This window comes from Trichomycterus rosablanca, chromosome 5, assembly GCF_030014385.1.
Source record: "Trichomycterus rosablanca isolate fTriRos1 chromosome 5, fTriRos1.hap1, whole genome shotgun sequence".
NCBI lineage: Eukaryota > Metazoa > Chordata > Actinopteri > Siluriformes > Trichomycteridae > Trichomycterus > Trichomycterus rosablanca.
This window is the reverse complement of record NC_085992.1, coordinates 12,189,503-12,202,858: the sequence shown is the minus strand read 5'-3', so window position 1 is coordinate 12,202,858 and position 13,356 is coordinate 12,189,503. Positions and strand designations below refer to the sequence as shown.

The 13,356-nt window shown below is 41.8% G+C and overlaps 1 protein-coding gene across 1 annotated transcript in view; it reads right to left on the bottom strand.

Annotated features, from left to right (window-relative positions):
- Nucleotides 1-13,356, bottom strand: part of brf1a (BRF1 RNA polymerase III transcription initiation factor subunit a) — a 57,082-nt gene that overhangs the window by 23,583 nt on the left and 20,143 nt on the right. Inside the window, exons 8-12 of the mRNA XM_062995725.1 lie at nt 11,869-11,962; nt 10,710-10,836; nt 10,153-10,192; nt 9,962-10,054; nt 6,136-6,417 (exon numbers count right to left, since the gene is read on the bottom strand). Of these exons, the coding sequence (XP_062851795.1) occupies nt 6,136-6,417; nt 9,962-10,054; nt 10,153-10,192; nt 10,710-10,836; nt 11,869-11,962 (636 nt within the window). The remainder of the gene's footprint in view (nt 1-6,135; nt 6,418-9,961; nt 10,055-10,152; nt 10,193-10,709; nt 10,837-11,868; nt 11,963-13,356) is intronic.

Here is a 13,356-nt window from a genome sequence, read left to right as displayed (position 1 = left end):
TCTTAAAAGACGAATTGTTGCACTACATGAAGATGGCAAAGGCTACAAGAAGATTGCCAACACCCTGAAACTGAGCTGCAGCACAGTGGCCAAGATCATCCAGCGTTTTAAAAGAGCAGGGTCCACTCAGAACAGACCTCGCGTTGGTCGTCCAAAGAAGCTGAGTGCACGTGCTCAGCGTCACATCCAACTGCTGTGTTTGAAAGATAGGCGCAGGAGTGCTGTCAGCATTGCTGCAGAGATTGAAAAGGTGGGGGGTCAGCCTGTCAGTGCTCAGACCATACGCCGCACACTACATCAAATTGGTCTGCATGGCTGTCACCCCAGAAGGAAGCCTCTTCTGAAGTCTCTACACAAGAAAGCCCGCAAACAGTTTGCTGAAGACATGTCAACAAAGGACATGGATTACTGGAACCATGTCCTATGGTCTGATGAGACCAAGATTAATTTGTTTGGTTCAGATGGTCTCAAGCATGTGTGGCGGCAATCAGGTGAGGAGTACAAAGATAAGTGTGTCATGCCTACAGTCAAGCATGGTGGTGGGAATGCCATGGTCTGGGGCTGCATGAGTGCAGCAGGTGTTGGGGAGTTACATTTCATTGAGGGACACATGAACTCCAATATGTACTGTGAAATACTGAAGCAGAGCATGATCCCCTCCCTCCGGAAACTGGGTCGCAGGGCAGTGTTCCAGCATGATAATGACCCCAAACACACCTCTAAGACAACCACTGCTTTATTGAAGAGGCTGAGGGTAAAGGTGATGGACTGGCCAAGCATGTCTCCAGACCTAAACCCAATAGAACATTTTTGGGGCATCCTCAAGCGGAAGGTGGAGGAGCGCAAAGTCTCGAATATCCGCCAGCTCCGTGATGTCGTCATGGAGGAGTGGAAAAGCATTCCAGTGGCAACCTGTGAAGCTCTGGTAAACTCCATGCCCAGGAGAGTTAAGGCAGTTATGGGAAATAATGGTGGCCACACAAAATATTGACACTTCAGGAACTTTCACTAAGGGGTGTACTCACTTTTGTTGCCGGTGGTTTAGACATTAATGGCTGTATATTGAGTTATTTTGAGGGAAGAATAAATTTACACTGTTATATAAGCTGCACACAGACTACTTTTCATTGTGTCAAAGTGTCATTTTGTCAGTGTTGTCCCATGAAAAGATATACTTAAATATCTGCAGAAATGTGAGGGGTGTACTCACTTTTGTGATACACTGTATGTGCTATGTATGTGTGTGTGTATTATGTGTATGAGTAAGGTGTAAAGGTGTGTGTGTGTGTGTGTGAGTGTGTGTATGCATATGTATGTGTGGGTACTATGTATGTTATGTATGTATTATGCTTTTTTTTTCTTCGTCTAGGCAAGCCGTAGCCTAGTGGTTAGGGTACTGGACTAGTAATAAAAAGGTTGCTGGTTCAAGTCCCACCACTGCCAGGTTGCTGCTGTTGGGCCCTTGAGCAAGACCCTCAACACTCAATCGCTCAGACTGTATACTGTAACTGTAATGTAAGTCGCTTTGGATAAAGACGTCTGCTAAATGCCGAAAATGTAAATGTATACATGTGGGTGTAAATGTGTTGATGTGTGTGTATTATGTCTACGTGTAGGGTGTAAAGGTGTGAATGTGCGTGAAAACTGTGTGTGTATTTAGGCAATAAAAGTGTCCATGTCTGTGTGTATGCAGTTACGTGTGTTCACATGTGTTTACATATGCAAGTGCTTGTGTGTGAGTGTATGTGTGTGTATGTTTACATGTGTGAGTGTGTGTATACATATGAATGTGTGTGTGTGTGTGTGTGTGTGTGTGTGTGTGTGTGTATGTAGATAGTCACACCCCTTCCTGTTTGCCTTTTCAGATAATGGCATCTCTCTATCAGTCTATCTCTAAATCTCTGAACCACTAAAGCCTGGCACACCAAAAACTAGCTGTTTCTTATTTTTACCGTTCCTGGTTTTTATTTTAGCCGAATATAATGCCACCGCTATTACTTAGTTAACAAACAAGCTGCAGTTTAGCATCGTAACTGAACCTCTTGTAATTCTTTTTGGGGTTTTTTTGATGCTCATATAAGCTCAGACAGGCAGCTTCTAAATGATATTAGTTTGATGGACAGCTAACAACTTGCTACTGTTCTGATAAAGCATCAGCGTGCCTGAACATGCTGGGATTTCAGGCGTTCAGTGAAGTGTGATCATGTGTATGTAAAATCAGTGACCCCGTCAGACCCCAATGAAACTCTGTCCATCTGCCCAGATCACTGTCTGGAGGAGGGAGGGTGGACGGAAAGTGACAGTGGATGAGATTCATTGTGTTGTATTGAATTGTCAGTCGGATTGTGAGCAGATGTTTGGGATTGGTGTTTAAAAGGCCAGATGGGCCATCACACTCATGCTGAGAGACCAGAGGATTGGGGGGTGGGTCTTTATTAGCTCTACAGATGTGGCTTTAGCATTTGACCTTTTGGTAAGAAGAAGTAACATGTAGTTAATACTGTGTGTGCTTAGATTAATGTCTGGTGTTTCCAAACTACTGACCATTAAAAAAACTGTCCAAAATGTCCAAAGCCACTGGCATTATTAAAAAAGGCTTTCAACTAGACTTGGAACAAGTCCCAAGGGATTCACGTCCATTTGGCCATAAGAGTGTTGATGTGATCAAGCACTAATATTGATAGATAGATTGATAGATAGAGGGATGGATGGATGGAAGGATAAATGGATGGATGGACAGACAGACAGACAGACAGACAGACAGACAGACAGACAGACAGACAGACAGACAGACAGACAGACAGACAGACAGACAGATCGATTTGGCAACCGTGGATTTCGGTTTTTATGCAAATTTCAGGCTGCCAGATTCTGGAACATGATAAATTGGCTAAAATTCAAACAGATTTTAAGTCCAAAAGTGGTGTGCTTTACACCACTAGAACTCTTGCACTGCATATGGTATTCAAAGGCTTGAGTAAAGCTGCTCAGCCATGAAAAACCCATCAGTTCTTGTACTGATGATGATTTTAATGCAGTTTGAAATGGTTTTGCAACCAAGAACTTTTGGATCTTGTTCTGAATTGTTGCTTCAAGGTGATTCCTCTTACTGATAACAAGTGACTCTCAGATGACCAGTGCAGCTCTAGCAAGGCAGAACCTTGACATGTTGGAAAAGTGGCACTTCAGTGAGACCCATTGTACTATCAATGCTTGGCAATGCCTATTGCAGGATCTATTGTACTGGTCTGTGTCAATTGCTCCAGAGTCCAATAGCCATGGACTCTTGGCATTGCCCATGCTGGTTTTAGGCTTGTGTGCAGCTGCTCAGCCATGGAAACCTGATTCTAACAGTTTGTGAGCTTGTGTGGCTTTATTGCTGAGCTGTTGTTGCTTCTAGACAGTTTGGCTTCACGATAACAGTACTAACAAGAGATCGAGCAGCTCTTTCTAAGCAGTTTGACTCATTGGCTTTCAGCAAGCTTTTCAGTATAACACTTTTTATTGCCAATGTTTGTGAATGGAGGTTACTGAAGGCAAACAATTGTATTACTCAAATTACCCCATTCCAGTTATTCCCATCATATTCCCAAAAGAATGACATCTTGCTCTTGTGTGCAACGTAACTACACGTTTATACTCAAATTCCTTCAGTTTATTAACTATGCCTCGTTCCAAAATCAACCTGCACCAAAATACCCCCCAAAGGTCACACCCCTTTGCCACTTTCAATATCTTAGCCAACACACCAGAGCAGTGCTGACTGGCAGTGCTGAACCATAAATATCCCACAGGATTCACTGAAAACTGCCTACACAACCACACTATCCCCAACCCTCCAAGATGGGCGTTTGAGCTTATCTTAGTATAGAAGGACTGCAGAGCAAAGTGAGCCTAAAAATAAAAAGAAAGAATCAATCAATACTAAGGGTTCAGAAAGAGCACGAGTTAAAGACGTGCACAAACACGCCCCGTCTTCTCCACCCGTCCATAAATCTGTCTGAGCAATTTCCATTTCAAAGAATTTAAAGTTCTTTTAGACTCCACAGCAGATGCACAGTCATGCTCAAGTCTGTCAGAATGAATACATTCTGTTATCTCTGATATTAAGACGTCATGAAAGACATCAAGCTCTGGTAGAGACGTGGAACAGTCGTCTCATCACAGGGTCAGAAGAAAAAACACAAACTGTCCCTTTATGCTGAGAGGAAATACGTCCAGGTGGTCAGATGCAAATTAATAACTACTAAAGAACAAGCTGCCAAAAATAGAAATCTGCAGGACAACACGTCAGTCTGTCCACAGAGCTTTAAATGATCATGGACAACAACATGAAACTGTTGTACAAGAATTGGCTCTTTGATTCAAGTTTCACGTGGACTAATTGAAAGGCGGATCAGAGGCCTTCTTTACTATGTGAAGCTTGCTTGGCCGTGGACAGTACAAACAGGGTGAGTAGATATAAATTTGATAGATGATGAAATTAGCTTTTCGGGAGCAGAATCAGATTAAAACATCTGCGTGTTTTCACGATGGGTTTTCAAATTTTCCGCTCAGCTTGGACTGACAGATTGATGGACGATGGTCACGGTTCGAATCGGACTAAAAGCACACTGCGGTTCCTCGTTTAACAAGAGTAATGGGTTTTCTTTTAGCCCACCTCGGCCCACGCCACACACACACGCACACACACACACACACACAGAGGGAGGATGAAAGAGAAGAACTAATGACAACGTGCTGGTGCACTTACTGCTTCAAAGAACAGAGGGGTAATGAAAGACACAGAAAACCAAGTGGCCAATCAAAGACCAGATAATGGTCATGCACAGCCAGTCAGAACTCCGGCTTTACCTACAGCCCGGCTCAACCCAGCAGCTGTGTTTTCACTTAGTATCAGTACATGGCTACTTCAGTTGTGCTTAATGCTGACTTTTTATTCTGCAACTACTGACAAATTGTTCCTTTGATTACTAGGTTGTTACGATACCAATACTGTAGAAGTCAACACCAATAATAGTAAAATGTGATGATTTGAAGTCCTAATTTGTTCACCTAGCACAAGCAAAAACACCATTTAGTGTAGTGCTTCATTTGTGAATCATATTATCACAACTGACTCACTTGACACTGATGATGAAGCGGTTCTGAACTATTGTTCGCTGTTGACATGTCCATACACACCATTAAAAGAAATGGACAGCTAATTTTATACTATATAACAGGGTAAGTGGACAGCCTTAATAACTTCAGGTGTTTTAGACACACCCATATCCATAACAGGCATATACAACCAATTATTTAAAATAAATTCTATACTTCACAACACTCTGGAAGCAGTTTGCAGAAGGCCCTTTGATCTACCAGCATGAGAACTAACCCAGACTTTAACCACATTAAACACATCATTTGGCAACTCAGATGGAAGGCCACTCCAAAGCCAAGTTATGGACAGGTGTCCAAATACTTTTGGCTATGGAGAAACTGCTTTATTCTAGTCATGGTCCTGGTGGGTCTGGGGCACTATGATGCCGATCCATCGCAGGCCAGCAAACCCACACATTTACTCACTCACACTTGTTTTTGGGAAAGAAGGGAAACTTAAAAGGAAATGTGGACATGAGGATGAAGATCAGACAATATTCATATTCATGACAGGACAGGTGGTTACAGGTAACACAAGGTTCATCAGTTAAAGTTTTAATATCAAACAAAGTCATGGACAATTTTGGATCTCCAATTCACCTCACTTGCATGTCTTGGGACTGTGGGAGGAATCCAAAGCTCCTGGAGGAAACCCACACAGACTACATAGAAAGGACCCGGACCGCTCAACCTGGAAGTCGAACTCGGGACCTTCTTGCTGTGAGGCGACAGTGCTACCCACCGAGCCACTGTGCCTGCACAGACACAAGGATGAAATGTATAGACGAGCGATCTCCCTCCAGGATTCTTATTTTAAAAGAGGACATGTCTGATTTGTGGTAATTGGCATCTGTTAAAACCATGGCAACCAAACACCCACAATTGCTGCTAGTCTGCACGTAGGGTTAATCCCAATAGGTTCACAAACTTTTTCTTCCAACTACATCCCAGGTATCTGAGGTGTAGTGTAGACACAGAAGTGAAACTCACCGTTCTCATTCTCCTTCTCCTCTCCTACACACTTGCTGATGGAGTCGGAGAGGCCGAGGCTGGCGGCGGTGGGCAGAGGTCCGAGCAGAACCTCCAGAGAAGGACGCTTCATTCGAGTGTCTTGCTCTTCCTCTCTCAGCTCGTCTTGTTCTTCCTCATCTCCCTCCTCATCCTCATTGATGTCAAGCAGGTCCTTGTTCAGGTGAGATGCTACCGCTTGGAGCTCTTCATCCTCGTCGTCCACGTCGCAGGTACCAGTGGACGCCAAGGGGGCTGAACTGTCTGGTGGGGGAGTGAGGATAAAAAGAAACATGGGTCATACATGTAGATTTCCAGACATGCAACTCATGTGATTCTAAGCTGGTGGCTACAGGTATTCCCACTGGTGTCACCATTGACTATGAGGTACCTCAAGTTCCTCAAGGGACATTACTTTTATGATATATGCTTCAGATTGGTCGTATTACTCAATGTGTTGAAGTCAACATGTGACTTTGAAAGGTCTATCAGTATAGTAGAGACTAATCACAAGACCAAACTAAAATGAAGTAAAAAACATTCATGACATAAATGTAATTTTGGAGACGCATGGCTCTGGAGAGTGCGACACTGAACAAACTATAAAGCTAAGTTCAGTCCGACATAAAGAATATAAAAAGAAGAAAACAGAAATACAGCCGCACTGCCCAGGTCAGGATAAACCTGGTTGAGAATGGCTACGGTGATGCACTGAGCTTTAGAAATTGGTGAAGGTGAAGCTCAAGGATCAACAACACTATCCAAATAATTTGGGTTTTAGTCAAGTCAAATGTACATTTAGTATTAGCTTTGTCAATCAGTGCTGACCTCAGCTGAGGGTCACTTCCAGCACCGAGAATGATTTGGCATAACTGACGTCACAACGTACAGTAAGTGGAACATTAGCACACTTGATGTCTAGTAGAACTACTCCTTCAATGTTTAAAACCAATTTTTAGATTTTCTTATCACCATGACAACAATAATAAGCCTTGTCATTAACCTTCCGCTGATAATTAGTTCATTAGGAATCAGCGGAGCAAAGAAATGTCATCAGCACACTCGCTGGCATTTCAGCCATTCAGCCGTGCAGCTCGACTGTAACCAAGAGTGATTAAATACATCGTTAAGGCTCAGTTAACCAGCTTAACGAGGAGGAGTTTTAATTACAAACAGGGATCCTGCTTTATTTGGTCTTTTATCAAATCTCAGCTAAGAGTCGTTCATTAATCAAAGCTACACACACACACACACACACACACGCTAATGTCCTCAAATTCATACACATACACATTAAATTAGCCCTATCACTGTCAAACACTGAGACAGTTCATCCAGCTCGTTAAGTCTGAGTGTTAATTGGGCTGAGAGAGAGCCAACAGCAACAGAAAAGTGTTAAGTGAACAGTGAAGTGAGAACAGGGGTGTCCAGAAAACCAAAAACACAATTAAAATGCTTTCACTGAGCAGATCAATCTGCTAACACCCTAAAGCAGCATGTAATGTGGGATTAGGTTTCATGCTGTGTGAGTGTGTGTGTGTGTGTGTGTGTGTAATAGCATAGGTTTTGTTATAACAGTGTTAGTGAGCACAAGTGCTGTATGTGTATGTATTTGTTTGTTTAATTCTTAACGCCATGTCAGCTGCTATGGCTATTATCATGGCTAGCTAACAGATTAATAGAAGTTCTTGATCCACAGAGGGAGCGAATAGGGGTCTGGTCTCCTTTTAGCGAGTAGGTGTGTGTCCTATGCGGCATCTTGTGTAGATCATTGTTCCCATAATTTTTTGGGGTATTGAGCTCTATCTGTTTTATAGAAGGGTGGATCTCGTAGAGTTTGTTGGTGGTATAAGATGGTTGGTGGTCTCTTTTTGCTAAGCTGCTGTGGTGTATGCTTTTATAATTGGTCTGAGATCAGATGGTGGTAGGGGCATTGTTGGATCAGGGATGTTACCTGCTGTATGTATACTAAATATACTACATAGTAATTCAGAATGGTGTTCTCATACTTCTGGCAGTTGTAGTTTAGGTGTTTCAGCCACACCCATTGCCAAAAGATGTATAAAATCAACGGTGTCTAATAAACCATACTCCCGGCTAGCGCCTGCTACACATCCAGACATCTGATCTCCTTAACTGTCTTAGTAGTTTCTACAAATTTTGTATATAATCTTTTTTACATTTAGTTTTATTTCACTGTATTTTATAGCCTTAGTTGTGGTATGTAGTGTTTTAGCTGTTTGATTCTTCAGTTGTTTTTATTCACTTAGCAACATTAGCTGGTATTTCTGGTTAGCTAGGCAAGCTACCCACCGAGCCACCGTGTTGCCACTCACAGAATAAAACTAAACAAGCACACAACTAAAACAATAACATCAAACACTATAAAATCCACTGAAATAATACTAAATATAAACAACAGTGTGTAAAAAAATGGTAAAAATGACAAACAGGTGAGGAGATGAGATGGCTTGATGTGTAATAGGTGCCAGCTGAAGGTAAACAGTTGTGCAAGAGTTACAGCAAATAAAATAGAATGGCTTTATTTGTCATATATACATATACAGGTGTACAGTACAACAAAATTCTTTCTTTGCATATCCGAGTGCAGGGTCAGCCATTGTAAGGCACCCCTGGAACAGACAGGGTTAGGGGCCTTGTTCAAGGACCCAACAGTGGCTGCATAGCAGAGCTGGGATTCGAACTCTCAACCTTTCATTTGATAGCCCAAACCTCTACCCACTAAGCTACCACTGTCCCAAAATGTGTGCACATGTGTGCATATAACATATATAATGTGTGCACTAAACAGCTTTGAGATTAAATAGAGTGTCTATGGTAAGCCAGGCCTTCTCATCCAACATCAGTGTCTAATCTGACAAATGATCTTCTTGAGAATGTTCCAATTTTAAGTGATCAATCTGCAGAACATGATTCTAAATTATCCAGGTGGTTTTGGAGTCCAGCATAGATGTTCCTCTTGGTCAGCAATGGTTTTCTTCTGGTTACCCTCTCATAAATCCCATTTTTCTTCATATTGTAAAGTAGCTAACATCAGCATGTGTGACTTTCTGAATGAGTTGTCACTGAGAAACTTTAGCAGGCCACCACTGGGTTCATTTACACCTGTCCTGCATTCGGCGATAATGACTTCCACAGGGATTCCGTGGAGTCCTAGAGTCTGAGATATACTTGTATAACCTTTTTCAGACTGATACATTGTTTTCCTTAGACTGAAACATAGACATAGTTCCCCCCTTCCCCGCCCCAATGTTTATCAGCCACTTTATCGTGGTCAGGGTCGAAGCGGGTCTGGTTGCACCTGGAAACACTGAGCGCAAGGCAGGAATACTCTGAACAGGGTGGAAATCCATTGCGGGGCTTTAACCACTGACTTGTTTGTGTAGATGCTCGGCCGACCCATAGCATTGTGGAGATTCGAATCCAGATCGCAGAGGTAATGGGCCAGCGTAACAGAGCGCTAAACCACCAGAATACTAAATAAAATGACGCTTTACAAAATGTTTTTATTCTCGCTGTGTAATGTCCTGTTTTGTTTAATGGCGAATGAGCAACAGGGAGGTCACTGGTGGCGACACGAAAAACAACCAGTCCACTCTAATGAAGCTATTTTCCTCCAATGAAACCATGGCAACCAGGAAAGAACTCAAACAGTAAAAGTCCTGTAAGCAACAAGGTCAAATGACATGTAGTACTTTGTGGAGTTGATTAAAAATATTCTGTACCTTCCTGAGATTGGTCAGTGCACAAAACAATGCTCTCAATTACCGTGTGTGTGTGTGTGTACCGTTTTTATTGATAATCGCAATAAGCCCTTTGGCTTTGGGTCTGCTGGTCTCCAGTTCCAGTTCAATCTCGTCTTGATAGCCACAGATTTCACCTTTAACACAAACCGAAAAAAATCCAGATGACCTTATTAAGCAAGAAATGGAATTAAAAAAAAAGTTGATAACATGCGGCCACATTCTGTGGTTTAACCTTGAACATCGTCGATCTTCTTGGACAGCTCTTCTTCAATCTGCAGACAAAAACATAACACATTTCATCTCATTACTCAACCCAGCTGACAAAACATTTATTTAATTACTCACTCTATATAGGTGCTCAAAAAGCATGCATGCTACATGAAAATACAGGACATGGGGCAGGACTGCTCCCAGGACTCTACTGATCTATCACAGGACAGTATATCTTCACTAATTCTATTACTCTTTCATGTTTTAAGACTGACCTCCACTCCTGTCTGACAGTGACTGACATGGCCCTTTTAAAACTTGTGCACTAGCTGACCACTTTTTTTCACTTGCACGAGATGGGTTTATATGAAATCTGTATCATGCCCGTAGAGTCCCACATTGATCCCCTTTACCCCCCTGTCTCTGTGCAGACACCATCAATCAGCCAGCAGAGGTCATAATTGCAGCATTTATGAGGAATCCCCTCTACCATTCCACCCTTCAGAAGAGCCGATCATTGACTGCCAATGGCAGACCTGAGATTTGAACTCGCAAGCTCGATGTCAGCACTGGTGTTACCTTTTGCAGCCTCAGCTTCCTTTGTCCATCTTTGAAGGAGGGCGGGTCACACTCCTGCTCCAGATCCACCTTCATAAACTCCTCGATGGTCAGCTCACTAGTGGGCGTGTCCTCAAACTCACTAAGCCTGTCAATCAGAGCGTGGGGGTTGGGTTAGATGCAGCTACTTCACTTGTATTAAAGTGCCATGGCTATGTTCACACTGTGGTTCAAAGTGGCCCCAATCTGATCTGTTTCCTATGCGATGTAGGTTGGTCTTTTTCATGATGGGGAAAAACCCACCTTAAAGATTTTCAGAGACATTACTAGATATTATCTGTATCCAATGCACTGCAAAGCAGTCAGATCTGGATGTTCAAACTTTAATGTGTCATATTAGAGCAATCAAATTACAATCAAAACAGCTTTTGAACTGTAATTACGTAAACAATTTTGTAATTGAATGCATTGCATTAATAAGCCTGTAATCATACACAACTTCTAAAAGAACAAAAACATAAGATTGGTAAGGCCACCAGGTAATAATTAAATGAAATTTGGGATTCAGTCACCAACAGAAACTTATATTATAATTACAAAGTTATTACATTATTAAAAATAAACAATCCATGCAAGCAAAAAGGACATAAATAAAATAATAAATTACAAACATCATAATTCTCCCCAATTCACCCAATTTTAGTCATATCCAAGTCCTCATTGCTTTGTGACTCTCACATTCGACATATGTGAAACCTCAAACCACCTTTTTTTAAGCGACAAACACACTATGTTCCGTGAGGTAGTACTCTGTACAGTTTTAGGATCACTAGATCTGGGAGATAACTCTACAGTCTACTGTGGTAGCCTAGTTGGTAAAGTTAAAAGGTTAAGAGCTTGATTCCCTTAACCCCTTTCGGCTCCAGAGGCTCCGGACAATGGCTGACCCTGCGCTCTGACCCCAGCTTCCAAACAAGCTGGGATAGACTAAAAAATCATTTTATTGTACTGTACATGTATATATGTATATATGACAAAGCCATTCTTCTACTCTAAATGAAGTGTTCTGTATTTATTAACCACTCACTCACCAAATCAAGATGTTCAAATACAAATGAAATCTAAATACAATAAATAATGTCAGTTTTATATATGTGCGATTTATGTTTGATGATCTGACCTCTTCCTCAGTGTGGCTTCACACACTTTTACCACACCGATCACGTCCTTGATGGTGCGATGGAACTCGTGCATACGAGCAGCAACCAACAGGGCTGTAATTCACAAACACACACACACACACACACACACACACACACACACACAGATAACACAGCAAAAGTGAACAATAACTCAATTCTGGGCCACAGTTATAATCACTAACAAGGAATGAGAAGGCTGTGGGACAAACTTAAATGACATGATAGAACTCTCTACACCAACAAATTAAATAATTCTAAATTGATATATATTTGATCAAGCAGGTTTTAGGAAAACACACAATAAGGTTTTTCAGGGTCAAAAAAGTGTTTTGTGTATTTCAATCATTTAGAAAAGAAAAGTAGAAGAGTAGAGAGTCGAGGATAAAATCATTTCCTAATGAGTGTATGTAAACTTTTGACTGTAACAAATATAAGTTTGTTTATTTTACGCACTGCTACAGTGACATTTTTATGAAATTTAAAATGTGGAAACAATTTTAAACAGAAAGCCTATTGTGTGTCTGCTTTCCTTTGTTTATCTTGCTCCCTCACTCTGTCTCAGGTCTTGCAGCATGAAGCAAACTCCTAAACTCGTTCTTCCATTTCTGAGTGATGACTCTTGAAAGATTAATGTTGCATGAATTATTCAGAAAGAAAATGAGGCCACAGAGTGATGACAAAGGAGTGAGATCAAAACCCTGAACTAACAGACGTTATTTCTCATTACAGATCAGAGGGGTCTGAGGGGAGATGAGAAAATCACAGTGCATTACCACATGATGTAAGCACTCAATTGTTTAACAGGATCTTCATTAAATACTTACTGTTAAAACCCATTTCCAGTAAAGGAGGTGTATCCACTGTGCCTGTTAGTCCCAGTAAAGGAGGTGTATCCACTGTACTAGCTAATTCTGGGAGATTTGTTTGTTTGTTTGTTTATGCATTTTCTCCCCATTTTCTTCCCAACTTTCAACATATCCAATTACCCAATTGCATTATGCTTCCTCTTTACTGATGCCAATCCCCGCCATGATTGAGGAGAGCGAGACTAACACATGCCCCCTCCAACACGTGTGCAGTAGCTGACATCTGCATCTTTTCACCTGCATGAGGCGAGTTCATATAAAGATCAGCTTTGTGTATGGAGAGCCACAACCTGATCAGCGCATTATTCCTCGACTCTGTGCAGGTGCCATCACCCAGACAGCAGAAGTCATAATTGCCTTAGTTATGAGGTTCCGTCCAGCTCCCACTCAGTATGAACAACAGCCATTCGTTAATCATGTACCCGCCCAGCCCAGCCGGATGGCAGAGATGAGTTTTGAACTAACAAGTTCAAAATGTCAGCTCTGGTGTGCTAGCGTATTTTACCGCTGCACCACCTGAGCACCCTTGGGAGATTTTTATATACTGAATTACTAAACACACATTGTGTTGTCTTCTGAAGACCTGGCAACTGTTATGGT